At 41.4% G+C, this 25,827-nt stretch overlaps 1 protein-coding gene across 1 annotated transcript in view; it reads left to right on the top strand.

Annotated features, from left to right (window-relative positions):
- Positions 1–25,827, top strand: part of TRPM8 (transient receptor potential cation channel subfamily M member 8) — an 83,653-nt gene that overhangs the window by 50,537 nt on the left and 7,289 nt on the right. The window contains exons 9-23 of the mRNA XM_035571985.2: positions 1,767–1,964; positions 4,108–4,210; positions 4,678–4,796; positions 5,134–5,424; positions 6,528–6,623; positions 7,616–7,745; positions 10,734–10,879; positions 11,649–11,761; positions 12,191–12,407; positions 16,182–16,273; positions 17,264–17,405; positions 18,542–18,713; positions 19,074–19,251; positions 22,406–22,596; positions 25,072–25,171. Of these exons, the coding sequence (XP_035427878.2) occupies positions 1,767–1,964; positions 4,108–4,210; positions 4,678–4,796; positions 5,134–5,424; positions 6,528–6,623; positions 7,616–7,745; positions 10,734–10,879; positions 11,649–11,761; positions 12,191–12,407; positions 16,182–16,273; positions 17,264–17,405; positions 18,542–18,713; positions 19,074–19,251; positions 22,406–22,596; positions 25,072–25,171 (2,288 nt within the window). The remainder of the gene's footprint in view (positions 1–1,766; positions 1,965–4,107; positions 4,211–4,677; positions 4,797–5,133; positions 5,425–6,527; positions 6,624–7,615; positions 7,746–10,733; positions 10,880–11,648; positions 11,762–12,190; positions 12,408–16,181; positions 16,274–17,263; positions 17,406–18,541; positions 18,714–19,073; positions 19,252–22,405; positions 22,597–25,071; positions 25,172–25,827) is intronic.

The following is a 25,827-nucleotide window of genomic DNA, read 5'->3' on the forward strand; positions in this document are numbered from 1 at the left end:
TTCTTGAAACAGGATGTCTAAGTCACACTGGAAGAGGGGAAGAAGAGATGACTTCTAGATCTGGCTGAGTGTTAAATAACAGGATTGGTACTTCCCTCTGCACCCTTGCAGGAATGAACATGAGTGACCCGAGTGAGGAGTATGAGACCGAAAGAGCAAAGGGACATGGGGCTAGGGTAAGAGTAAAAAGATGTGAAATCAGGATGTGTGGAAAGGAAACAGAAACAGCAAGTGAGGACGAGATGGTTTTGACTAGCAGCAAATAGAAGAGCTGACATAGCCTGGGTTGAAGAACCTTGAGAAAGAGCTGAGAAAAGGCCTGGGTTTTGCAAGAAGGTAGGGTACAATGGAAAGAGTATGTTAGTATTTGCGGTAGTAAAAATGAAGCAGAGGTGATATTTATAATTGCTTAATTTGAAGAGCTGATCTTGATACTACCTGTTCTGACTAGAATTGTAGTTTTAATGTTGAGGCTAATCAAACTAATTTGCTGTCAGGATGACAAAGAATGTGTTTTTAACAATTCTAAGCACAGTCTCTGTTATCTCTTCTTTGCTAACATTAATCAATTAATCTAAATAACTCTGTGAAATTTCATGTCATTACCCCAGCCTCTCTGTGTGTTTTCTGGTGTTTTGGTTTCATGCACATGATTAATTCTAGCTTTGCCCACAAGTAGACTGTAGATGAATACAGATGCACAGTTCAATGTACTAATATGAAGTCCTAAGATGAGGTAAAAGCATCCATTTAGGTTTTAGAGTGAAGCTTTGCTGAAAGTGGTATCTTCTTTTAGTTCCACATTGCCAACTTTTAAGACAGGATTTTGTCATCACTGAAGGAGTTGTTTCTACACAGCATGCAGTATAGCTACTTGAGAAGCCTTATGATTACATGCATGGAGAGACAACAAACCCAATATTGAGAAATGATACATAACACAGACTTACCAGCTATCTAATCAGTATGAATAAAAGCCTTGTTAAATCAAATGCATAATTCCTGAAAAGAGCTTCCTCTGAAAAGTTACTGGATAATAGTTCAGTTAAGGGTTATTTATCAATGTTACTAGTACACTGAGACATCTGTGTCTGCCTTCTTGATCATTTATCTCTTGATAAACGATCTTGATCATTTATTAAGCCTATCTTCACAAGGGATAGACTGATCAGCCCAAGGTGACACAGTAGGTTCCATGATGTGGGTGTCTGTCCTTGCCATGCCTTACTCCTGGTGGTGTTGGCCAGAAAAACTCCCTATTACTCATCTTCTGTGCCTGTTTGATGACAGGAATCTGCTTTAGCAGAGGAGTGGTAAAACCGTTTCAAGATTCTGTTTTAAACTCCCTGTGATATAAAACATGCACTTTAGTTGGACCCTTCTTAAGAAAACCACTTTGATCTAGCTGGCAAGAAAAAATGACTTGCTTTTGTCATGAACCCGTTGTCCAATTGAAATGAGTAAGTAACATGCTCATAGTTTTGACAGTTCCAGAATGATTTTTTGCTTTGTGAAACTGTCTCTGAGTCTCTTCTGATAGCTAATAGATGCTCTGTGGTCGATCATAACTTCCATTTGCTCCGTTTGCACAGTTTTCTGGCAGGAAGCTTGTATTATGGTGGTGTTCTCAGTGGCAATGATGCAAATGAAATAGATATCTCTTGTCATGGTCTTTATAACAGGAGGGCTAGCAGTCCTTCCGTCATTACTTCAGCACATTTTTCAGCACATTTCAGCACATGATCTCTCCCTCTTTGGCTCATTAGTCTATCCATGTGGCCATCAAGAGTAAAATTCCCTGCGTTGTCGTAGAAGGCTCTGGACGGATCGCTGATGTTATAGCTAGCTTGATGGAGGCAGAAGGCACTCTGGCTTCTTCATGTGTCAAGGAGAGCTTGCTCAGGTATATGCCTCGCACCATTTCAAGGCTCTCAGAAGAGGAGACTGAAAGCTGGATCAAATGGGTAAGTGTGTACTATTGCAGAGAGGCTGAACGTGGCAGAAGGGTAGAAAGTAAACGGGAGGTCAGGAGCAGCTAGTCTGGGGAAAGACAGCTTGTGTTTGGGTTTAGTTCTGGGTACAGGATTGCTAAAGCCAGGTTGTTGTCTGCTTTCTGGGTGCTTGTGATTCCTCTGGAGCACTGGTTGCTGGGTGTGTCTCTTGGCAGATGTGCTGGTTGCTGTCCTGACTCCCTCATGTGCTTTGTGAAGGTGTGAAATTGGGTATGTTGAAGCAGCCCTCACACTGCTAGATCCTGCTGGATTGCTCAGAGGCAGAGAGGTATCGCTGCTGCCCTGCGGGTGTTCAAACTGTAGCAATTCTACTTCAGGATTCTCCCATTTCAACAAGTTCAACAAGTTTTTGCCTTTCTTCCTGCATCCTTTAAGATACCAGGTTGGACAGATTTCCATTACGGACCAGGGACAAGATCTTTAGTTCTAGAGGCTTAGTTGGTCAGGATTTCACCACAGCAGCATCCCTGCATCATCTTGAGTAGGACACTGTTGCTAAATAGATTGTGGACTTACAAGTACTGTGTACATGGGATGCAGTTGAAAGTAGAACATTGTACATACGCCAGCAAAATCTTCTTTTTCCTTTCTGTCTTTGACCACAGAGCCCTCAGAATTTAGTTACCATTGTGATCCTAGGGGTTTTTTAGAGACTGAGGAAACTGGAGGACTAAGGAGAGCATTTGCTGTCTTGGGTTGGTTGGGCCTGACTTAGGAAACTCTTTTAACTCTCCAGTTACTTGCCATCCGGAGTGACCTGTTTTTAGACATAATTCTGCCCTCCATGACAGGGACAGAAAAAATGGGTCTCCAGAAAATCTTATTCTGTTACTTTTCAGAAGTCATAGTTCCAACAACACTTCAGCCCACTGAACAATACATTAACTTAAGCTAATTGACTTTCTCAATTAAAAGCCCAATGCTTTATCCTGGGGTCTGATTCTGTTTTCCTCTCTTGCTTAATTATCTCCTACCCATGTTCACAGCAGGGAGCTGGCAGTGGAGAGTGATTGCATGTTCATAATGGGGGATGGAAAATGGTATGTTCCATCCTGTACATTTAAGTCTCTTTCACTCAGCTTTTCTTCCCCCCTTTAACTTATTGTTATTTATTTTTAATGGATGTAGCATTACAAGTTGTTTGCAGACCCTGAAGGGGAATTCAGACACTCATATTTCCACATGTATTTCCTTGGATATGAACCAAACAAAGCTTCTGGTATTGAAGTTTAAGGAGCTATTTTTTCTGATAAATCCTGAGTCAAAACTCAGTGAGAGCTTGGCAGAGCGAGTCCATGGGGCATCCTACAAGTTCTGCTGGGCAACTTGCTATGCTTTGCCCAGTTTTGAGCAGCAGGGTTGGACTAGATCTCCAGAGGTACCTTTTTCCGACTCTGTATTAACAAGCTTACAGGAAAAAGTAGGATGTGGTCTTTTGCAGAGACAGGCCTGCAGAAAATAAATCTGAACTTGTACTTTGAGCGTGGGGGCTGTGGCATCCCAAGCTGAAGAGAAAGAGCTGCCCTCTGAACAGATCACAAGCCTCTGGTTTCCAGAAAGACCTGCACTGGAGAGCAAGGAGCTGCTAAAGGCAGCTTTCACAGATGAGTCACCTTCAGTTCCTGCTCAGATGTCTTGGACAGGGCCTTGTCCTTCATTTACAAATGGCTAAGATTATTTATTTTCTGCATGCTAGAATGAAAGCTTAGTTATGTGAAAAATTATCTGGTTTTGACAAAGCACAAGGAGGTAGAAGCAGTGGTTTATAATAAACTGCTAGACATTTGTTGAAACGTGGACTGTCACAATCTGTTTTTCTTTATGAGTGGTTTCTAATTACTGAGATTATATCTTTTTGGTTGTAACGATCTGCATAGGGAGGAATCACAATTACTTGCTATATATTGAGGGGATAATTAATCTTGGTGACTTTAAATCTCATCCGCTTCTTTCTGGACTTGTATAAATTTTAACTGTATTTCAAAATAGGACTGATGATTGCTACAATGTGAATGGGAAATTTCTGTTCAAGATGCTCTAGGAGATCAACTGCTAAACAGTCTAGAGTGCTTTGGAATGGTTCTCCTTTTTGTAGATCAAAGAAGTCCTTGAGAACCCTCATTTACTGACAGTTATCAAAATAGAAGAAGCTGGAGATGAAATTGTGAGCAATGCCATTTCTTTTGCTCTCTACAAAGGCAAGTCGTTGTTCTGTTCTGTTTTTTTTTTTTTTCTTTGGTGTGTGTGTTAAATAGATGGACAAGGGTGGATTACTCTGGGATTTTGAATAGCGAGGTTTAGCCCTAGACATATGTATCCTCTACTGTGCTTTGAGGCATGCTTACTTTTTTTTTTTTCAGATGAGTCCTATACCCTGCTCTGTGCAGAGCACGTGGGCATGTTACTTGAAGCATTCTGGGAAGGTGACATTCCCATTTCCTGCATGCTGCATGAAAGGGAAGATATACACATGTGTTGGGCACTAGATGTGTTTCTAAGTTTCCGGAGTCCCCTAAAGCCCAATCAGGAAGATGTGCATGAATCTGGGGAAAGATGCTTGGTAGGGGTCTTGCTGAGCAGAGCGTGAAAAGCAGAGATGAGTAAGTATGCCAGGAAGCTCTTCTGTGTCTGGTCTTTTACCTAGAGGATTGCTCTTCCTCTGCAGCTTTCAGCACCAATGAACATGACAGAGATAACTGGAATGGGCAGCTAAAGCTGCTGCTGGAGTGGAACCAACTGGACCTGGCCAGTGATGAGATCTTCACCAATGACCGAAACTGGGAGGTACAGATGACTTCTGTCTGAGTACAGTGGCATGGGCCAGGGGAGCAGTGATGTAACAGAGCAGAGAGATGTAACAGCAGCCACTGTCTCCACATCCTATCCTCTGTGTTAAGTAAGACCACCTTTTCCTCCTTGCACTGATTGCAAAGGTGATCTGCCCATGCTGGAAGTAGTCCACAATGCCTAACAAATGCAATTGCATATGGAAAAAGCTGATTCTGATGAAAGTGTGCCAGCATGAAGGAAAATGTGGCAGTTAGTTACATGTGTCAGGCCCTTAATTCATCTTTTCACACCTCACATGCCTCCTAATATTTGTTCTTCCATTTCTTCCTAGTCTGCTGACCTGCAGGATGTCATGTTCACAGCCCTAGTGAAAGACAGGCCCAAATTTGTTCGTCTCTTCTTGGAAAATGGCCTGAACCTGAGGAAATTCCTTACCACAGAGGTCCTTAAGGAGCTGTACACCAACAACTTCAGTAGCTTGGTGTTCAAGAACCTGCAGATTGCGAAGAACTCCTATAATGATGCGCTTCTCACATTTGTGTGGAAGATGGTTGAAGACTTCCGAAGAGGTCTCAAAAAAGATGATAAAAATAGCAAGGATGAAATGGAGATACATATTTCAGTAAGTGATGAACAGTTGCATTCCACTATGCATCCCTGAAAAGGAAAAAAAAACAAAAAATATGTTTTGTTTCTGGTATAGCAGGATTTGCTTTTAACAGTCAGCCTTATTTTATACTTAACGTTTCCTCATATTACAAATACTTGTAAGGATTATTTAGCTATGAGAAAAGTGGGTGGTTTATTTGGATGTTGAGTTGTAAGATTTTCTATTAGAGCAATCAGTGCTGTGATTATGCTTGTATTTTACACCAATATAAATTCAGAGCCCAGTACTGAAGTACCAGCTGGGCATGAGTAATTTGGACTCATATCTGAGTACAGACTATTGTATTTTGTGTTCTAAACCTTGCTTATTACAAGAGTGTCAAGCACCTTCTGGTGCACCCTATTTCATCGTCAGATAGAGCCACATTTCTTAGTTATCACTAAGATCCAGATCTAAATTGCAAAACCAGAGCTTAGGGATCAGATATTAAGCTTCTGAAATCAGTTGTGGACTTCAGAGACATAATGCAACATGTGTGACAATTAGGGGAAAATTGGTTTAAAATTGCTAGTTAGCTTTGAGAGTTTCCACTGAAGCTTTTTGCTTCTTAAAAGTTTTGTTGCTCAGGAGTTATTCCACAACTGCTTTGCAATCTGCAGGTGCAAACTGCCCTAATACAAAGCAGTTGGTAGTGTAGAACATTGTTTCAGATTTTGTGAAGTTCAGGGTCTTGCTTAAACACAAAAGGCCTATTGGTGTAAAATTAGCATTCCTTTTAGAGGATCCTAATCTGTGTTATTTAAACACAAAGTCAAGCTGTGAATGAGACTATCTGAACTGCATGGGTTAAAGCAGAAAGTGATTTTGACCCAAATGTCCTGTAACGCACATTTAGGAAAAGCAGTGGAGCTGAGTCTTCCAAATAAAACAGGGAAATATAAGGCTGCTGTAACTTAGAGTAGTGTGTGACAAGTGCCAGATGGCCAAGAAAGGGAATATGTGGAAAGGGAATAAGTAGGTTGGCTTTAAAAGGAAGAAAACAGAGAATGGAGAATGACAGGCTAAGGAGTTGTTCCAGGAGCTTAGGTCTGAGGAGTCATTGCCCTTTCTTTCAGAACGAGTGTCCTATTACAAGGCATCCATTGCAAGCTCTGTTTATTTGGTCAGTTCTTCAGAACAAGAAAGAGTTGTCCAAAGTCATTTGGGAGCAAGTAAGTTGAGTTCTTCTTTGTTCCTCCGCACACATCACAGTGGTGTTCCTTGTCTTTGGGCTGTAGGCCTTTTGAAGGCTCCGGATCCATCTTCGAACACAAAACCACAGCAGATAATTTGTATGTGGCTCTGTAAGTAGGTTGAGTATTACCCATTTTGTGTTTGGCTATGGATTTCATACCTTCCTTTTATAATGTCAGGTATGAGTCAGCAGTCCAAACTAGCATTTACATATAGTTACATTTTCTTATCTGTTTTCAAGCTTGAAGGCTGAGTTCCTAGAATCACTCAGGTTGAAAAAGACCTCTAGCATCATCTAGTCTAACCTAGCAGACCTGAAGTCTGCCCTCTGGAAGCCCATGGTGGCAGTTCCGCTAACCCCTCTATTCCACCGAGTTCCCCCCACCATTCTGTAATATGGATGTGTTGTGATCCTGGGTATTTGATTTAAATCCATTTCTAATTTTCATTAGACAATACCTTTTATTTCTAATTTTCATTAGACAATACCTTTTATGGTTTATGTTTTCACCAGTTATGATTTCATCAAATACATAGGGTTGCAAATGTGAGGCTAAATGAAAGCAAAGCTGATGGATGCTCCTGCTCATATTGGTCTGTGTCTCCAAAATTGAGTATGTCTTCCCTGGTATGTACTAACAATAGTACGTTTGGTCCAGGCTGGTGGACAATAAATATGGTAGTGTAGCTCATGGCAGAGCAGACCCTCTTCTGTGAATCTTCTGTCAGAGATACAAAGCTGATATCTAACTGTTAAACAGGAGAACTGGTCACAAAGTTGTTTTCAGACTGGTCACAAAGTTGTTACCAAACCAGTACAGTGATGATTACCATTCATTTTGTGGAAGTGGTTCTTCATTTGCCAGTCTTGACTGGGAACTGAGCAGCTGGAAAAAGAGCGGGATAACTTTTAAAGAATATATCACATTCCCTTTCCAGAAGGGTTTACATGACTTTACTCTCTCCATAGACCAGAGGTTGCACTTTGGCAGCCCTTGGGGCCAGTAAGCTTCTGAAAAGCATGGCAAAGGTGAAGAATGACATAAATGCTGCTGGTGAGTCTGAGGAACTCGCTAATGAGTATGAGACAAGAGCAGTAGGTAAGTGCCTTCATTAAGTCCTTTAGAAATTTAACAGAGGAGTCAGAGATCAGGATGCTGTTTCATTTCTTGGAACATTACTTGTTTTAATGATCCCCAGATCTGATGTATAGCAATGATTGCACAGCGATGTTTTTATTTTGTACAGATAATGCAAACTGAAAACCATGCTGGTTTTGTTTAGCAGAATGCAAGGCAAGAGAATTCATTCAATTTGCCTGAAATGCTGCCCAGAAATTCAGCCTGATTTGGAAAGAAGAGAATGACATCTCAAAAGGGAGTAGAAAGAAACTTTCATTTAGAAAACTAGATATCCATCATTAAATCATAGAACCATAGAATGATTTGGGTTGGAAGGGACCTTAAAGACCATCTGTTTCCAACCCCCTGCCATGGGCAGAGACACCTTTCACTAGACCAGGTTGCACAAAGCCCCCTCCAACCTAGCCTTGAACACTTCCCAGGGATGGGGCATCCACAGCTTCTCTGGGCAGCCTGTTCCAGTAATATTGAAATATGTTTTCAATGCTTCCACACTGTCCGTTCCCATTAAAATCCATGTGTCCTGTCTGAACAGCTTGCCTCCAAAAGCAAGAGTTTGGGCGCTTTTTTGTAGAGATCTTCTTTCATTGGGAAGAAGAGTTGCCTCTTGTAATGGCAAGGCTGAAGAAGGGTACCCAGAAATAGCAAAGACAATACAGAATAAGAGAAACTTCATGAGTACTGGTAATGTTCAAGTTGAGAAGTGTCCGCCTTCAAATTTGCAGTAGTACTGCAAAATAGGAGTGAGAATAAATTACAGTTGAAAAGTGTATTGAATCCCTAAATTCTAAACTACAAAATCACATGCCTTTCCTTGTTCCCAAAAGACAAGCTATACTGTCGCTTACTGAGAATGCAGATCTATCTCAGTCGTTTTTCTTTCTTTATATGGCCTTCAGTTTCTCCTGTTACAAAGGGTTGTCAGTGATCCAGAACTGAGCCCGGCATCTCATGGGCCAGAGTAACAAATATTTCTTATTTAAAGACTAGTTGGTGACAGAATGGAGTGGGTGCTCTTTATTTATTTATTTTTTAAGACTACCATTTTCTGGAACAATAACGCTCATGTTTTCTTAATGTCTCGTTATCCTGCAAAGCATTCAGAGAAATACACAAATGAAAGCTAATGCGGGTGGCAGACGACAGATTAATTTGTAGCACCCACAGTTTACAAATTCAGGCTTACCTGTGATCCGCCCTGTAGTGCAGGATTGTGGTTCCTTAACTTGGAGGGAAATACAATAGTGTTGCCTCTGGGGGCTTTATTACAGGTTATGGCCTTGTTTTCTTGACTGATCTGGATATGGAAAATGGTCAATCTGTAACTCCATTTCTGTCAAGCAATTTGCTGTCATAATCATGAGTCACATTAGGTGATGGTTAAGGTGTAATAGCCCTGCAGATTGAGTAGGGAAACCATGGAAATGTTGCTGGAAAGGGCCTCTGGAGGCCTTAAGTTCCACCTTCATGTTGAGGTGGAGCTCTCACCAGGACTAAATCTCTTCTGTCATGGCTTTGCTTAGCCAAATCTTGAAAATCTCCACAGACTGATAGTGTTTTATTGCTCCTAAAAGCAGACCATGTTTGTCCTTGTTCTAGGGCTAATGGAGGCTAGATTGACCTGTTGAACTTCTATTTTACCTGTTGAACTTATATTTATTTATGTGTATATCAGAATGATTACAGAGCTATTTCACTAGCTATTAAGGAGTGCATGCACTGAAAATTTCTTGCTTGTCCTGCTTCACAAGGTGAAGCTTAGGCTTTCCTAAAGGTATCTAGATCCACTGGGCCTGATGTTGAGAATTGAGCAGGCTCCATTGAAGTCTGTTATCAAGACTGATCTGCATATTGCAGTGTATATGGTAACACCAGCTGAAGGTATTGTTGTATGTGTGCATTTTTGCAGTTACGGTAACAAAGCTGTTTGGAAAATGCCTGGGAAAATGTCCTGTTGGAGAGAAGCACTTCTAGTAAAGGCTGGTTTGTTTTCTGAGAGGCTGGACTGCTCTTCAGGCAGTGGCATGCTGTGCATCACAGATACGCCAACAGCACTGCCGTTGAGTGGGAAGTGGCCAAGGATGGAAACAGAAATTACTTTTTATTGCAATTAAACATCTTTGTAGTGAAACGGTGGCCTGAGTCTTCATCCTGGCCTAGTGTGTGTACAACACAAAACCCAGACGTGTTACCTGGGTCATTGGTCTAGCTTCTTTCCATACAGAATTGTCCTGCAAGTCAAACTTTGTTTTTCACACCATGCAGATGGTTGGTGGCAAAAATCTACGGGCAGAATAAGATGCGTATAGCTCTTCTTCGACAACCATGTTTGCAATGCATTTCTCAGTGAAAAACCATCACATTCTGCCCATGTTGTTCAACTTATAGAGTTGACTATAACTCATTATATCAGTGCTAAATGAATAAAAAGAAAATGATACTAGCAGAAGTACTGAATCATTTGAGTAGAAGTTCATATTTTTCCTCAATTTTCAGTGCAGAACTCATCTTAATATTATCTCTGTGCAAGCTGATTTGATATTATAACTTTTCATCCAGACATGAATTCTGTATGAAAGCTTAATACATGCAAGTGTGTTAAGAATAGAGTGTATGTACATGTTATTTTCCAAATGTTCAGCATGATGAAGAGTTCTTGAATCTCTATGCTTTAATATTATGTTTTTTAAGTCACTGAAGGCAATTGCATCCCAGTTGGTGGAAAACTGAGTGTGAATTTGGAGCTCAGTGTGCAAGTGATTGTGTTGGAAAGCGTATGTGGAAATATGCAGCAGGTACCATATGAATGAGCGCTAATGCTGCAGGGCTGGGCTGGGTAATTCCTGCCCTTTGGGCTGTACAGCTGTTGTCAAACAGGGACGGAGTCAGAGGGACAGATTTGATAGAGTTGCTTTCTCCCCTTATTGGGTGGCCTCTTTCCTCCAGAGCTGTTCACCGAGTGCTACAGCAATGATGAAGACCTGGCTGAGCAGCTGCTGACCTATTCCTGTGAAGCCTGGGGAGGGAGCAATTGCCTGGAACTAGCAGTGGAAGCAAAAGACCAGCAATTCATTGCACAGCCAGGGGTGCAGGTAATATCAGTGACAAGAAGGTGCACGGATTGCTGTAACTCATGTAATCTGGGTGACTTCCAAAATAAGAAAAGCAAATATTCTTGCTGCCAAAATGCTGCATCCACGGGACTAGCCCATGAGAGGCCACGGCTCAGACACTGCCCTCATGGAGCTCAGAACCTATGGGCAATGTTTCCTAGCCGTGTGAATGCAGAGCTTTGCGTGGCTGTGGCAAAGCCCTTTCCCACAGGATGCTCGCAGAACCCACTTCTGCAGTGCTGTGAAATGCATCCCAGACAGCACGGATTGTGCGTGGTGGGGGACAACGTGTGGCTAACAGGAGATGGTTGATTTGCTCAAAAATGCTAAGTCAAGAAGGGAAGATGATTTAGAGCTGTAAATTATAAAAACCTAGATGATGAAGACTGCCTGAAGTGACTTCCCCCTTGGCACAAGTCATGTGTGTACGCCGTGTGGATGTACTGCCCAGTGTAAAGCGCCTTATAAATCAGGTCAGGTCCTGTTTAGCCTCACATTCAACTCCTTCTCAAATAGGCTAGGGAATGGCTGGACTAAGGAACCAGCACACTGCTACTGATGCAGAAAAATTGATGTTTTCTATGTTTTCTGCATCAATTCCTATTATTGAAATAGGAATCCCAGTTATTTTGTTTTAAATCTCAAAGCTTTTTTTTTTTTCCCTCCTAAATTGAATGTCCTCTAATAGCATTCCGAAGTTATTTTGTTGCTGTTAAAACAAATTAGGGTATTTTCTTCTTCCCTGCAGAATTTCCTTTCCAAGCAGTGGTATGGAGAGATTTCAAGAGATACTAAGAATTGGAAGATTATACTGTGTCTCTTCTTTTTCCCTTTAATAGGCTGTGGTTTCATCTCATTCAGGTAATCAACTGGCTTCTCATTAACAGAAGTAAAACAAGTCAATTAATCATAGAATCATTCAGCGATTCAAGCTGAAAGGGACCTCTCAAGATCATCCCCCTGCTCGAGCAGATTGACCAGGACTGTGTCCAGTCGGGTTTTGAGTATCTCCAAGGATGGAGACTCCACAACCTCTCTGAACCTGTTCCAGTGTTCAGTCACTTTCAGATAAAGATATTTAATGGCTCAAAGGTCTTTTAACAGATTGTTTTCTCACTCTGATCTGGAGTTAATATATGCCAATTTACTTGTATGCCTGATGTCAGTGGATGCAGAATGGCATTACCTTTAAAGTGCTAGTCCTATACTAGTTTTCACTTTGACAAAACACAAATATTTCCAGGCATAAGCCTATGCTTTTGATACCTTTTCCCTCTTTTAATTTCTCAGGAAAAAACCTGTGGAGAAGAGTAAGAAACTCTTCCTGTATTATGTGTCTTTCTTCACCTCACCCTTTGTGGTCTTCTCCTGGAATGTTATCTTCTACATTGCTTTCCTGTTGCTCTTCGCCTACGTGTTGCTTATGGATTTCCAGAAGGAACCTACTGTCCTGGAGATGATCCTTTACGTGCTGGTCTTCATCCTGCTTTGTGATGAAGTGAGACAAGTAGGCAGCTCTTGCAAACCAAAAATGTTTAATGTTAGAATAAAAGCCTTATGTTGGCAGTTGCCCGTAGCTTAAGGCAGTGCAGGCTGCTTCTAAGTTACGGGGAACCACCTCCTGGGAGTTCCCGATGTTTAATTCCTGGATACGTCCCAATATCTGCAGGCTGTTGAGCTGTGATCCACACAGCTATTGAGGCTGTATGGATAAGCTGATGCCACTGGAGATGCTTCTTCAGACTGCTTGGCTGAGGTTGCTAAAGCAGTTGAGATTATAGAGGTTAGATTTAACAGAAGATATATTTAGATACATGCCTGTAGGTCAAGTGATTCTTGCCCTCGCTTCTCCCCATCTCACTTTCTTTTCAATGAGCAACGTGTCTTTATGTATTTCTGTTTATCTCTTAGTCATAAATACAGTTTTTACTAGTTTTACATAATACCAAGTACCAGCCTGGGACTGCCTACGTTTTTGTACTGGTGTGGGAACAGTGTGCAGGACTGCCTTTATAGCCAATGCCATAGCTGATATTCTTCTCACTTCGTAAGTAAGACCACCTTAATGAAGAAGGCTTGGCATCTACTAAAAAATAAATACTTTCCAGGTTAGATGAGTATTCCAGATGAGTTTGGGGGATTTTGTTTGGTTGTTTTGTTTTTTCTCCTTCCCTAAGTATGGTGAATTTGGCCTGTTTCTGAAGATTTCAGGATGAGGCTTTTCAGGCAAGCCAGTCTGTGCTCAGAATAGTGGAGACTTGAGTCAAGAAGTGCTGGGGCCATCAGAAGAGAAATGGATGTGTGGTTTCAGTGCAGTGCTGCTTTCTGCTTGTCCTGTGAGGCGTTAGTCTCCAAATGAGTGTTTCTGGGACCTGCTGGATCAGGCTACCCTGCAATCACATTTCTTATGTGAGCTTAAATGACATTACTGAGTGTTGATGTTGCTATGCTTAAATTTCTGTGCAGTCTTTTTCTTTTTTTTAATAGTCAAGGTAGCACCCTGTTTAAGCCAAATTTACTTGCTAAGGAAAATGGGGGAAAAGTAAAAGACTGTTGCAATGAAAACACTAATGGAGTGTTTGTTTCTGCTGATTTAGGTTCTGGTGTCTCTGGACCTGTCATTGCACTTCCTGTGTGTACCCAGCAGAGATCCAGGGGAAAGCCTTAGGGATAGAAACCTTTTTTCCTATGCCACTATTTCTCACTAATCTGAGCAGGTAGAACAGCTTCAGATCCCAGTCATTGCATTAATAGCTAGTGGCCAGACTGTACCAATTCGATTCTGGGAGTGGAGGCAGCTAAAACAGAGACTTTATTGAGGATTTATACACATTTTAAGCCAGTATCCTGGCTTCAGACCTCTTTTGCCTCAACTTAGGAAATTTTCTCCCTGGCTTTCTCTGAGATAGATTGGGTGTGTATTGGTCTAACTCTTCAGTCAAAACGGTATCCATGTCCTTATCATTTTTTTAAAAGAAGTATGTCTCAGATTTTGTTTTCACATCAAAGGAAGAGTAAAAATAACACTGCCTGTGGTCCCACTGTAGCTGCTGCAGTCAGGTAATTTTCTGTGGGGGAGAAATCAGCCCTCTGACTTGAGTGGTGTGTCTATGAAGGTGTCAACTACTAGAAATGCTTTTTTCCTGCTATCTTCTTAGCCACATGGATGTAGCCTCCAGCCAGGTGAGTGGGTAGACTCATGGGGTGTGCAGGAAAATCAATTTTTTTTCTCAAATGGAGAAGAGATGTGGTTAGAGTCTCCATGAATGTTAAGTCTCAGCACTGGAAACTGCTTGATGTTCAAAGGAATGAACTGCATTGCATTCTCAGTTGTTCCCTCTCGTTTACACACATCTGCCTGTTTTTTCTCTGCTTCTGCTTTAGACCAAAGCCAGTTTACTTTTCTCCACCCACAACTGTGACCTTAATAGAGGAGGCTTAAGGCTTAAACCTGCTTCATTTAATACAGCTGTAGTGCAGTGCTATGCTTATTTCTCTGTGAAAGATATTTGGAGCCTCTGCATCTCTCTTCACATAAAGCACCAGTTCACCATCATTGCTTTACTGAAAGTGAGACAACTTATATTTGATATAGGGAGTTCCTAGACAGATACATCCCAGTGTCATGAGTGTAAGACACATTGTCCTCACTCAGTGTTCAACCTCTGCTACCTTAAATAGTAAGAAGGGCATGTATGGGTTCAAGGATGCAGAAATAGTGTCTGGGACTATCTTGAGTCTGACAACCTGGTAGCTGCCAAATCCTTGTCTGTCTTTAGCAATGAGTTCGATCGGATGAAGAAAATGCAACAGTTGTGCAAATGGAATAGCAAAGTGTCGCTCTCATAACTTCTGCATTTAGAAGAAAATTCCCTTCAATCTGTGTGTATCCCTTTAAAGTACCGAGAACAGAATTGCCATGGATATGTTAGTTATAAAGAGATTCAGTGATCAGTACTCTACTGATTGAGAATTATTTAAGCCTTGGTTATTTCAATGTAAATTAAGAAGAAAATAAAATTCCAGTTTGTAGCAATTTACAGCTCTGGGATATGCAGGGAAAAATCTGGAAATTGATATGATGAGCCAGCATTTTGCCTCCTGAAGTGCTGGTGCTCTCCCAGGAGACTGCACCCAACACAGGCTGCAGCACTGTAATAGCTTGTTGAACCTCCAATTATCTGCCAGTGCATGAAATTGCTTTCAACAACTGCACGTGAATTAAGAGGTTGGAGTTGATTTTGCTGATCACACAAGTCAGGTCATCACAGACATCAATAAAGTTAGGGAGTTAGTGTGGGCGGCTGACTTTCAGCAGAGGCTTTGCAGTGGATTTTTTTATAATTAGGGCTTGGTCTGTTTCTTCAGGCCCAGTGGAGGTTTCTCCTGATTAAACTATCTCTGACTTAGACCCAGAAGTTGGTTGCACATGCTTTGGATCCAGGATGCACTACCAGTTATTTGATCTGGAACAGGGTAGAGATTCCCGTTAGCCTTGCAATTCAGAATTAGAGTTAGGTAGTTAGAAAAATAAATTAAATGTGTATCTTTGATCAAAAACGTGTGTGTAGCCAGAGACAGATCCCTGAATGAGCTATGTGAAGAAAGAGAAGCCCTGAAACAGCAACCCTCCTGCCTCCCCCCAGTGCTTTATCTGCTCCCAGGGGGCAAAAGCAACACTCCTTTGACCATTTGGCAGCAGTTTTGCTGGAGCATACCGTCACCTACTCTGAAGCTCCCCTAGCAGCATGTGTATATGTATGTGATCGCTCAGCACATCAGTCTCAGCCCATGTTAGGAGCACTCCTTCCTCTCCCCATGCACAAGCATCCATGTGAGCTGATTGTGTCCTGTGAGCACAGTAACCCTCACTGTGATACAGTGCTTGTGTCACCGATGTGCCTAACTGGTCCCAGTGCAAGAGCATTAGCCTAGGCCATCTGGGCTGCAGGAGAAAATGTTAGTGAGCTCTAAACGTAGAAAATCCCAATCTATCGTCCTATTAAAGTTAACAAGAAAAACGATGCCAGTAATGTCTGGCATTGCTTTGTATACTGAAAACAAATCTTTTGGGGGAAATTAAAAACAGTCTGACCTCTGTTGTGCCCATTGTGTGTGACAAAAGATTACTTGGGCAAGGAAACAACCCTTAACTGTTGCAATCGGTGGAATATTTACCCATGAGGACATCCAGTGGGAGAGAATGGGGGAGGACCTACTGATGTATGAGCTTTCCAAGTAACTGTGCAGTGGTTACTTTCTGCTCTTTTTTCCTTTCCAGTGGTACATGAACGGCAGTAAGTATTTCTTAGATCTGTGGAATGTTATGGATACTCTAGCAATCTTCTACTTCATAGCAGGAATTGTGTTCAGGTGAGTAGCGCCTTTTCTTGTGGCCATACTATGGCCTTCCTTTCTTTCCAGGTTTTGACCGCAACCTCTAACTAGATTTTGGGAAACAACATGTTCCAGAAACACCCTGTTCTTTATGAGGGCCAGGCATACTGCCAAATCTTGACTCTAAATTTTTAATGGCAATTAAAGAAATAAAATAAGGTGATTGGATAAACCACCTGCATGCAATATTTTCTCTCTTTGGTTTAATGGAAGGTGAGTCTATCCCTGGAATCAAAGACGGCTTCCCTAAACTCAGATCCTTCTGGGCCATCAGACAGCCCTTCTTAATCTCTAGATTTGCATGAGCATGTTTACAAGAAAATGGTTGAAATGGGCATAGATTTTGTGACAATGACTGGTTATACAAAACATATCAGAGTTGTAGGATAAGATGGGTAATATCTCAGAGTCAGAAGTTCTTTGGGATTTTCCCTGGCTCCTACTATCAACTATTTAGTGTAGTAATCTGGACTCTTTGACCTCTAGTGGGTTGCATTTAATTTTTCATACAATAGTCTAAGAGAATGTCATTAGCTCACATAAGCTGTTTAACATGAATGGATGAATTAACAACCATGGCAAAGAAATTGTGGAAATACATTTTCAAGTGTAGTTGTTTAGTCAACTGTAACTTGGTTCTCGTTGCCTGAGTGCAGCAGAGTGGCTGTTGCACTGTGGTGTTTTGGGAGGCGGGGGGCGAGTAGCTAGACGTACAAGATTTCCTTGCTGTTAATAGTTTGAGAAAGGAAGAGGAAACGTAGCAATGATGTAGCTAGGCTAGGATGTGTGTAAAGAAAATATGTCATCAGGCAGGGGTGGGCATGGGCATGGGACCCTGGGTATCTGTGCTCTGTTTTCCAGTTATTCACTTTTCACTCCCCATTTCAATGTTTCATTGTATTTTTATGTGACTTCCGCATGCTTTACCCAATGCTTCTCTTCATTTTCTTTTGCTGTCTCCATCAGGCTGCACTCATCTGATGAAAGCTCTTGGTATTCTGGGAGAGTCATTTTCTGTTTGGACTACATAGTTTTTACTCTCAGACTGATCCATATTTTCACCGTTAGCAGGAATCTAGGACCCAAAATTATTATGCTGCAGAGGATGGTAAGGTTCTGGCAGCTATTCAAGTGAGTTCAAATAAATGATGTGACAAGGTGCCACGTCACCACTGTTCTGCTGATGGCAGCAAGTTCACTCCTTCTCTTAAATCTGCTAAACAGAATTAATTAAGATTTAAATAGGAGCTAATTAAGAGCAGGGCCTTTTCCTCTTCCTCTTTACAAGGTTGAATTTCAGTCTGAAAAAAGATCGGGCTGAAGAGCAGATGAGAAATTTTTCTTCCTAGTGGCTTTTGTCTTGCATGTCTCAAATGTTTCAGTGGTTTGTTTCAGTCACTCTTGTTGCTCACATGGGTGTTTCATAAACAAGAAAATGTAAGTGAGCAATATAGGAACAGCACTACTGTCTTCCACTGCATCTGTCATCTGGTTTTATTTTGCTTTATACCACTGCTGCAAAGCTGAATTCTAGAGAATATCTGGTCCTAGAGTGCCTTATGACGTGGAAGCAACAACACAGAATTGTTTCCTGTACATTCTTCTCTCATTTGGCCTTGTTCAAAAGAGACAAGTTTTTTGACTAAGTCTAATAATAAAGCTGCTTGGGGCTAGAGGGAGGGCAGATCTCGGTGGAAGTGGGTCTGCAACAAACTGGAAGACTCAGCTAGGATATTATCAGTCTTCGCTTATCTATATGTTGTTAAGAGCTGGAAATTTATGAAACCACTAGCCAGAGCACCTGGAACACTAATGCCAGTTTTAAGACATCTAAGGTGGCATTTTCAGAGGTGGTGACTGCTTTCACCTGACACTTGGCTGCAAGGCTTACCACTACAGTTGTTGCATAAATAGTCTTTACATGTGGATTCGGCTTTTGTGGGTGAAGCCTGTGTGATGCCAGTGGGATGCTCTATATTCTGAAACATCTTAGTTTTATGGTTGTATAAACATTTTCTAAGTTACCTGCACGGGAATGGTCAATTATTTCTGTATGTGCATATTGCTGACTGTAAATTTATGGAACAGTGATCTGAAAATTTGCATTAAAATGGTGAATGGTGCTAGCCATGTAGGCTTTTCTGATACTTGTTCTCCACCCTCATATCAAATCAGGCAGAAAAAAAAAGTCATGTATGGCTTGCAACAGGCATACTGATGTATTTGCTTGTTGTCCTTTTTCAGATGATAGATGTCTTCTTCTTTCTCTTCCTCTTTGCTGTGTGGATGGTGGCCTTTGGTGTGGCCAGGCAAGGCATCCTGAGGAAGAATGAGCATCGCTGGGAGTGGATATTTCGATCTGTCATCTACGAGCCGTACCTGGCTATGTTTGGCCAGTACCCTGATGATGTTGATGGTAGCTATCTTCTGTGGGTGGTGGAATGCTCTGTCCTTTCAGTGGCTGCCCAGTCCTGTGTTCGAGGAATTCCTTCGTCTGTGGTCTTCAGGGGGTCAGCAGCTGACTGGTGGCCCTGGCTAAGGCCTTTGGAGCAAGGCCTGCCATGTGAAATCAGTTCCCCCACTGTCCATATTTCTGACGTACAGCATCTGCCCTTTTGTCCCCTTTTCTCCAAAGAGCAACAAAGCAAGGTTTTATGTCTGACGGGGAGGGGGGAAAGAGGAGGCCACATGTGTTGTGTTCAGTTGCAGTATCTGGGGCTAGGACCAACAGAAAGAAGGGGAGAGGGCTCACTGCTCTCCACTCTTGCCCCCTGAGGTACCACCTACAACTTTGACCGCTGCACCTTTTCTGGAAATGAGTCCAAGCCCTTGTGTGTGGAACTGGATGCCAACAACCAGCCCCGCTTCCCAGAGTGGATTACTATTCCCCTGGTGTGCATATACATGCTCTCAACTAACATCCTCCTCGTGAACCTGCTTGTGGCCATGTTTGGGTATGTAATAAAGGAGTGACCATTTGCTTATGATCACTGCATCGATATCCCTCTGAGAAAAGGAATAAAGTCCTGGAAAATGGCAGGAAGCCATGCCTTGGAGTCTGCCTGTCACTTTTGCAGACAAACTGCTGGTAGTAGTCCGGAACGGGGTTCCCAACTCAAAAGAGACCTCACAAGTTAAGGGTGGTGTGGGAAGGTGACCAAAGGCAAGGTTATTCAGCATTTCTCACAGCAGTCTGCCCGAAGGTGGTACAATGTTCTGGGGATGGGTTGCTGTCTGTCCTTTTGCTACTTCTGTAAGTATTCTTTGCATGCAGTTATCAAAGACGACAGTGAAATAAATGAGGTTTGCCTCAAAAGGTTTGTTCATCCTTTTATATTAAACCTACTGTCTTTGTATCATGGAAGAAAAGCAGATTTCTTAGATTTTGGTGTTATGACAGGAATATTTGAGTTTCCCCACGAGTTTTTGGAGTGCATGCCATGTTATCTGCTTAGGTATTGTACAGCTTTAATATTTTTAAAACTGGAAACAATTAAACAGCTCTTAGCCATCATCACCTGGAGGGAAGAGCTGTCAGCTAGATCCTATGAGACAGAGTTGGTGTTATATTTGGAGTTTCTAACAGGCCTGTAGTCTCATGTGTTGCCACAGTTCATGCTGTGGAAAAATTTAGGGTGTGTGACTGCTGTGTTTAGGAAAGCCTTCTTCCTTGTGCCCCTGCTTGCTCCTGTGGTAGGAGGGTTTCTTGACTGTAAGTACTGCTCCGTAGAATTTTACCCTGAGATTAGGTAGGAAGTACATAGAGCTGCTTCATCTGTTTGCCCTCATGAACCTGACACAGCTGGAGTCAACATCTAGCAGGAAAGACTGTCACCTTCCCAGGGTCACAGGTGTACTTGCCTTTACTGCTCTTGCTGTTTGGAAATTAAAGCTTTGTGTGATAGCAATGCATGGACATCTTCAAATTCCTTCTTCCTTAGATTAGGGGAACTGGAACATGTAAAGCGACTTAGTCTTGAAAAATGCCATCACCTCTGTTTTTATATGGTAATTTATCTTATAGTAATATTCCGTGATTCTATACAAATACACCTGTCTGTGAATCTACTGGTCAGGAGGCCTATTCTGTTATTTTGTGAACTTTTAGACCATGCAGATGGATCTGAACTGACCTGAACCGTGCTGCTGGTAACTGCTGACTTAATTGTATAGCCAAGTAAAGTCAAGTCCAAATGGTGGCAAGTAAGCATGTCACTAAGTGTATGTTGACTATGTTAGGACCATCCAGAGCAAACCAGAACTGGTCCTTGGGGAAATGTTCCCAGACCTCATTTGAGAAATTTTTGGTGTTTACATTGTAAGCTTTTACTCAAGAGTTGAGTTAGACACAGAAGCCCCTCATATCAGCTTTCTGGAGCATGTTGCTTTCCAGTCTGATTTCTGACTTGTGAATGCAGTAAGGTTGGTGTTGTGGCTCTGCCCTCTTGCCCAGCCCTGCTTCTTTGGTGTTTTACAATCCCTTGTAAAGTAACAAAAATAATTACAACCCCTGGGCATTGTATATGCAACAGCCACCACTGGCTCTTCTCCTTGGCAGAGACGCTCAAGGTTTTTTTGTCAGCTTGGAGCAGTTAGTAGGGTAGGGCAGAGCTAGGCTGTGGTCCATGCCGTGAGTTGAGAACCCCTCAGCTTCAGGATCTGCTCCTCCCTCTGCTCTGAACATTATTCACATGCTGACCTGGACTCTAAAGAAGGTCAGAAATGTGATTTTTGGCAAGGCATCTAGGATGAGTGCCAGGAAAGTGTTGAAGCCTATCTGTCTATTATACCTTTGTTTTCCTAACCTGCACAGGACCTGGAAACATAAGATGTTTATACTCCCTAGAAAGGATGAAAGCAATTCACATTAATGAAGGAAAGCGTAGTGGTAAGCCAGCTGTACCTTAGAAGCCTGTGGTATTTGTTAGAACACTTATTTTAACAGCATGTAATGGTAAAAGTTGTGGGTTATACAGTTATGCCAATAAAAACTTACTTTTTCCAGTTCAGCTAATTTTGTGGAAGGACCTTACAGGAGTTCTCTTAGTTCACATTAACAGTAGACTGAACAACTTAATCAAGCAGGAGTGCTTCCTTGTACTGAACTCAGGAAGGCTTGTGGGCAAACAGCAACCCAACATGTTTTCTTGATGCAGTTAGAAATGTCTGAATCTGAAATGGTTCCTCCGAAGACCAGTGTGTACATCGTATTTGTCAATCTCTAATAATGCTGATGTCTATGAGACACCAGTCCAATCAGTCTCTATCTGTTGTTAAAATTAATATATCACTGGGAGTAATTATGACAGAGAATCCAACTTCTTTATGTCTAGTATGCATTAACTGAAAAGGATGCATATTACATTTCACATGTTTTAGATACTTCTGAAATTCAGGATTATATTTATCATCTAAAACAATAGATAATTTCCACCAGAAGGCTTGCAGGTGAAGGTCTTTGGTTATCTTGTGTAAGGGTCCATTAGGATCTCAGCACAGATATTTTGAAAACATCCACCTGCCATTTAATGACAGCAATAAAAGGTCAGCCAGTCTGTGAGTTGCTTCCTCTTGTGGCTGTTGCTTTGCTGGGTTTGTACAGTGCTTACGTACAGTAGGTTTGGTCCATGCCTGAAGCTCTCATTAATACTGCTACTAAATAATCTCAGGAGCTTTTCTTTTCTTTTTTTTTTTTTTTTCTGGAAATAGCCTATTTTTATTTTTTTGCTTAGAAAGAAATAAGCCAGCTGGTGAATTAATGAGATACAGTATCTTGCAAGGAAACATTCTGTTCTCATGTTTAGGCTGGAAGAAAATTGCCTACAGCTAAGGTAGTGAAAGTGTGTGGAATATTTTCTTCCTGTTCCTAATTTTTCCATTTTATTTCTAACTTTTTTTTCCTTCTTAGTTCCTTCCCTGTTCAGACTGCTCTCTAAAAAGGTGTGCAAACTCAATAACCTTCCAACCAGTAGAAATGAACAACTCCAGGATGACTTTTCAAAAACTTACCCTAGTATAATAAAGAGAAACACTGTGTAACTTGCCTCTGATGCGGTTCTTTGCCGAATAACTAATGCTATATGCATTTTCTCTTTCTTTGCCTGTTAGTTACACCGTGGGATCAGTACAAGAGAACAATGACCAGGTGTGGAAGTTCCAACGTTATTTCTTGGTCCAAGAATACTGCAGTCGCTTGACTATCCCCTTCCCTTTTGTCATCTTTGCCTACATATTCATGGTGATGAGGAAATGTTTTAAATGCTGCTGTAAGAATGAAAGTAAAGAGCCATCTATTTGTTGTGAGTAGGATTATTTTGTATTGGAAAAAATGTTGCTGGTGTTGTGATTCCCATCTCCCACCCCCCAACAGCTTTGGCTTTGGTCTGGTCAGAGAGCTTTAGTGTTCTACCATGAGATCTGCTCCACTTGAGTACTGTGCAGAGTTATCCAGTGCTTTCCTGTCCAAGCTGTTTTGAGGCAGATTTACCTCAAATATGTAAATCTATTAAGTCTTTGATTTAATTGTATTAGGGCTGCCTTTGGTGCTTGTAGCTCTCAAAGTTTTTTGAATAAAAGCACTGAATAAATTAATTCAGAGCCATTTCAGCAGCAGCTGAAAGTCATCTGCATGTTCTGCACAAAAAATGTAAAATCTCCTATTTCTCATCAGCATCTGATAGTGTATTCCTCCTGCACTGTTCCCAAGTGTACTGATCCCTCATCTTGCATGCTCTAAATGTTTAGGTAACTTGTAAAAGAGGTGGTGACCTTAGTCTCTGATTGCTACTCTACCTTCTGGAATTGCATTTCTTTTTTTCTTTCCATTGCAATCTACCAGCTAATACAGCTGGTAGCTGCAAGGGCAGCCTCGTAGAGCAGTTTTCTTCAGAGGCTATTCTGCCTGTGAGTGAGTGAAAGAGAATGCAGAGACTTTTCTGGGCCTTGGTGGATGGACAAGTAGGCAAACCAACTCAAAAGCACAGGAGTGGCTCAGCTCTCTAGTTATTCCCTCCTTTATTCCTCTGTCAGAGGGCACAGATATGAATTGCGTTAATAAGCTTTTTTCCCCCCCAAGAAATTGAATGTTTTCAATTTTTAAGTGCTATTCAGAAGCAGATGAGAGACAATAAGTTGAGTTAATTGACAGACTTATTCCTCTCCATCAGCATCCTGACTGTTGCCCTGCAGCACAGACAGGATTTGTGACTCATTTAGGAGAAAGATGCCTGCTTTGGGCTATAAAATTCCTTACCATTGACTAAATCATCGTGGCTGTCCAAAGCACTTCCCTTTCTGGGGAGGTTGTTTAACGGCAGATATTTCTGTCGGATGATGCACAGTTGATCTTCTAGTGAAAGCAAATGAAAGAATTAATTTAAGCCATAATATCACTTTGGTTTAGCTGCTGATGGGTACTGAGAACTGCAGGGAGAAAGCATACTAATGCACTGACTTGCAAAATCCTGGCTTCCCTACTAAACTCTTGTAAAAGTGTTCTGGTTGGGATTTGGGTGAATAAATGGCCGTTGGTGTCTGGGACAACGAATGATGCTGTGTGAGGTCAGAGGAGCAGTGTGTGGAGGAATCAAAACTTAAATCATTTGTCAGCTGTTGACTTCTTTTGTTTCAGGAAAGGGTATTTGGGGGTTGTGGAGCGATGACTGACAGAAAATCCAGGCTTTGGAGCTTCCCTAGTTCCCTTGCCTCTAGCACAAAATGCTTTTGTTGTGGGTTTCCCTGTGTGAAATGTGTACATGCATAGGAGAAGCGCAGCTCAGAGCTTCCATTCCCAAATAGGCATTATTGTCACACTCTGTACTATGTGATGCTGAAGAGGGATGTTTATGTCCTACAGCAACAAGCCATGTGAAGCGTAGATTTATTGAACCCAAAGAAAGCACTGGAGAATTTAATACCATTTCAGTGTTAGTCCTCATGAGACTGCCTCAGTTCCATTCCCACTCCTACATTTTTTGAGCTAAAGCTTTTTCTTGAATTGAATTAACTGCTCCTGAAGGTACACATACACCAGTGCCTCTTTAGAGGGCAGCAGTTGGTTTGGAGTTGGCAACAGATAAGGAGTCTAAAATTGATATACAGGCCTTGTGCTGATGATTGATGGGAAAAACGTAGCTAACTTTTTTTATTAATACCCATGTGGTTTGTGCTAATCTGGTTGGAACAGGATAAAATGCAGAAATATTATCCTAGAGGACTTTGATGTCTTGCTCTGTGTCATTCTTTAATTTACAGCATCAACAGGAGATGCTTTTTAGAGAAGACCATATTTCAGAATTTTGAAATGTTTATATTCAATGAAAAGTCATACACATTCTTAACAGATGTTACTCTTAACAGTCTAATACGGGATAATGTAGAAACAATAAGTACAAACAAAGCTGAAAACCACAAAGCAACTTTCTGTAATGTCCTATGCCTTGGTGAAATGGCTTCTGTTTCTCAAAACACTTGTGCTAACCAAGACTCAAAAACAAAAATTTGCAGTTTGTTGGTTTTTTTGTGTGTGTACATATGTGTTTTTTAAACCAACTCTGATTGCCAGGAGCATACAGTAACATGTATCTATGTCATGTTTATCAGAGCTGTATCACAGGTGGGAAGTGGGGCTGTGAATGTTCTGTATGCAGAGGAGGTAATCGTTAGCCTCTGCATGCAAGCACTAACCCAGCCTTTTTGCATCTTGACACTGGAGACACAGATGAACTGAATCTTGTGTGGTGGTGTTTGTTTTTTTTTTCATGTACATTCCCCAGGCTCAAAAAATGAGGACAATGAAACTCTGTCATGGGAAGCTGTCATGAAGGAAAACTACCTTGTCAAAATCAATACCAAAGCAAGTGATTCATCGGAAGAGTACGTCTGCACTTCTTTGTCTTCAATCTCTTAACTTTCTGTTGAATATTTTTAGCGAAACCAAGTTTTCAGCAGCTCTAGATGTTTACAAACTAATCCAAATATAAGTAAACTCAGCATCAACTTGCCTTTTTATTTTTTATGAAAAACGATTTCTGCTTCTTTTAATCTGTTGCTGTAGACTGGCTTCAGAAATAGTTGATTGAGCTGGTAAAATACGAAGACTACCACATCATGATGCTTTGATTATCTCTGGGATCTGTCCCAGCACTTTCAGAATAATAGTATAAGTGGAAAGAGAAAGTAAAGAAAGCTAGAAAACAGCAACAGTTGCCTGCTGTGTATGATGACTTAATTTGTAGCTAGCTTCCACGAACTTCAGAATTTCCCTAAATCAAATGTAAGGGAAGAGGTGATAAGAATGGGTGGGAAAGGCCAGAGAATTCTATGCTCCTTTGCCCGTGCAGTGGACATTGCCATTCACAAGTATATATTTATGTTAAGACTACACAGAGGCACTCAACATTGGATAATAAGTTAAATACCCCCAAAATACGTGTTTAAAATTTGAAGCAGAAAAGTCTTGACAAGAAAAATGGAAAAGTGCAGCACTAACAGTAATTCATATGTTAATGCACTTGTAAGAAAATAAATAA

This window comes from Cygnus atratus, chromosome 6 (assembly GCF_013377495.2).
Source record: "Cygnus atratus isolate AKBS03 ecotype Queensland, Australia chromosome 6, CAtr_DNAZoo_HiC_assembly, whole genome shotgun sequence".
NCBI classification, from domain to species: Eukaryota; Metazoa; Chordata; class Aves; order Anseriformes; family Anatidae; genus Cygnus; species Cygnus atratus.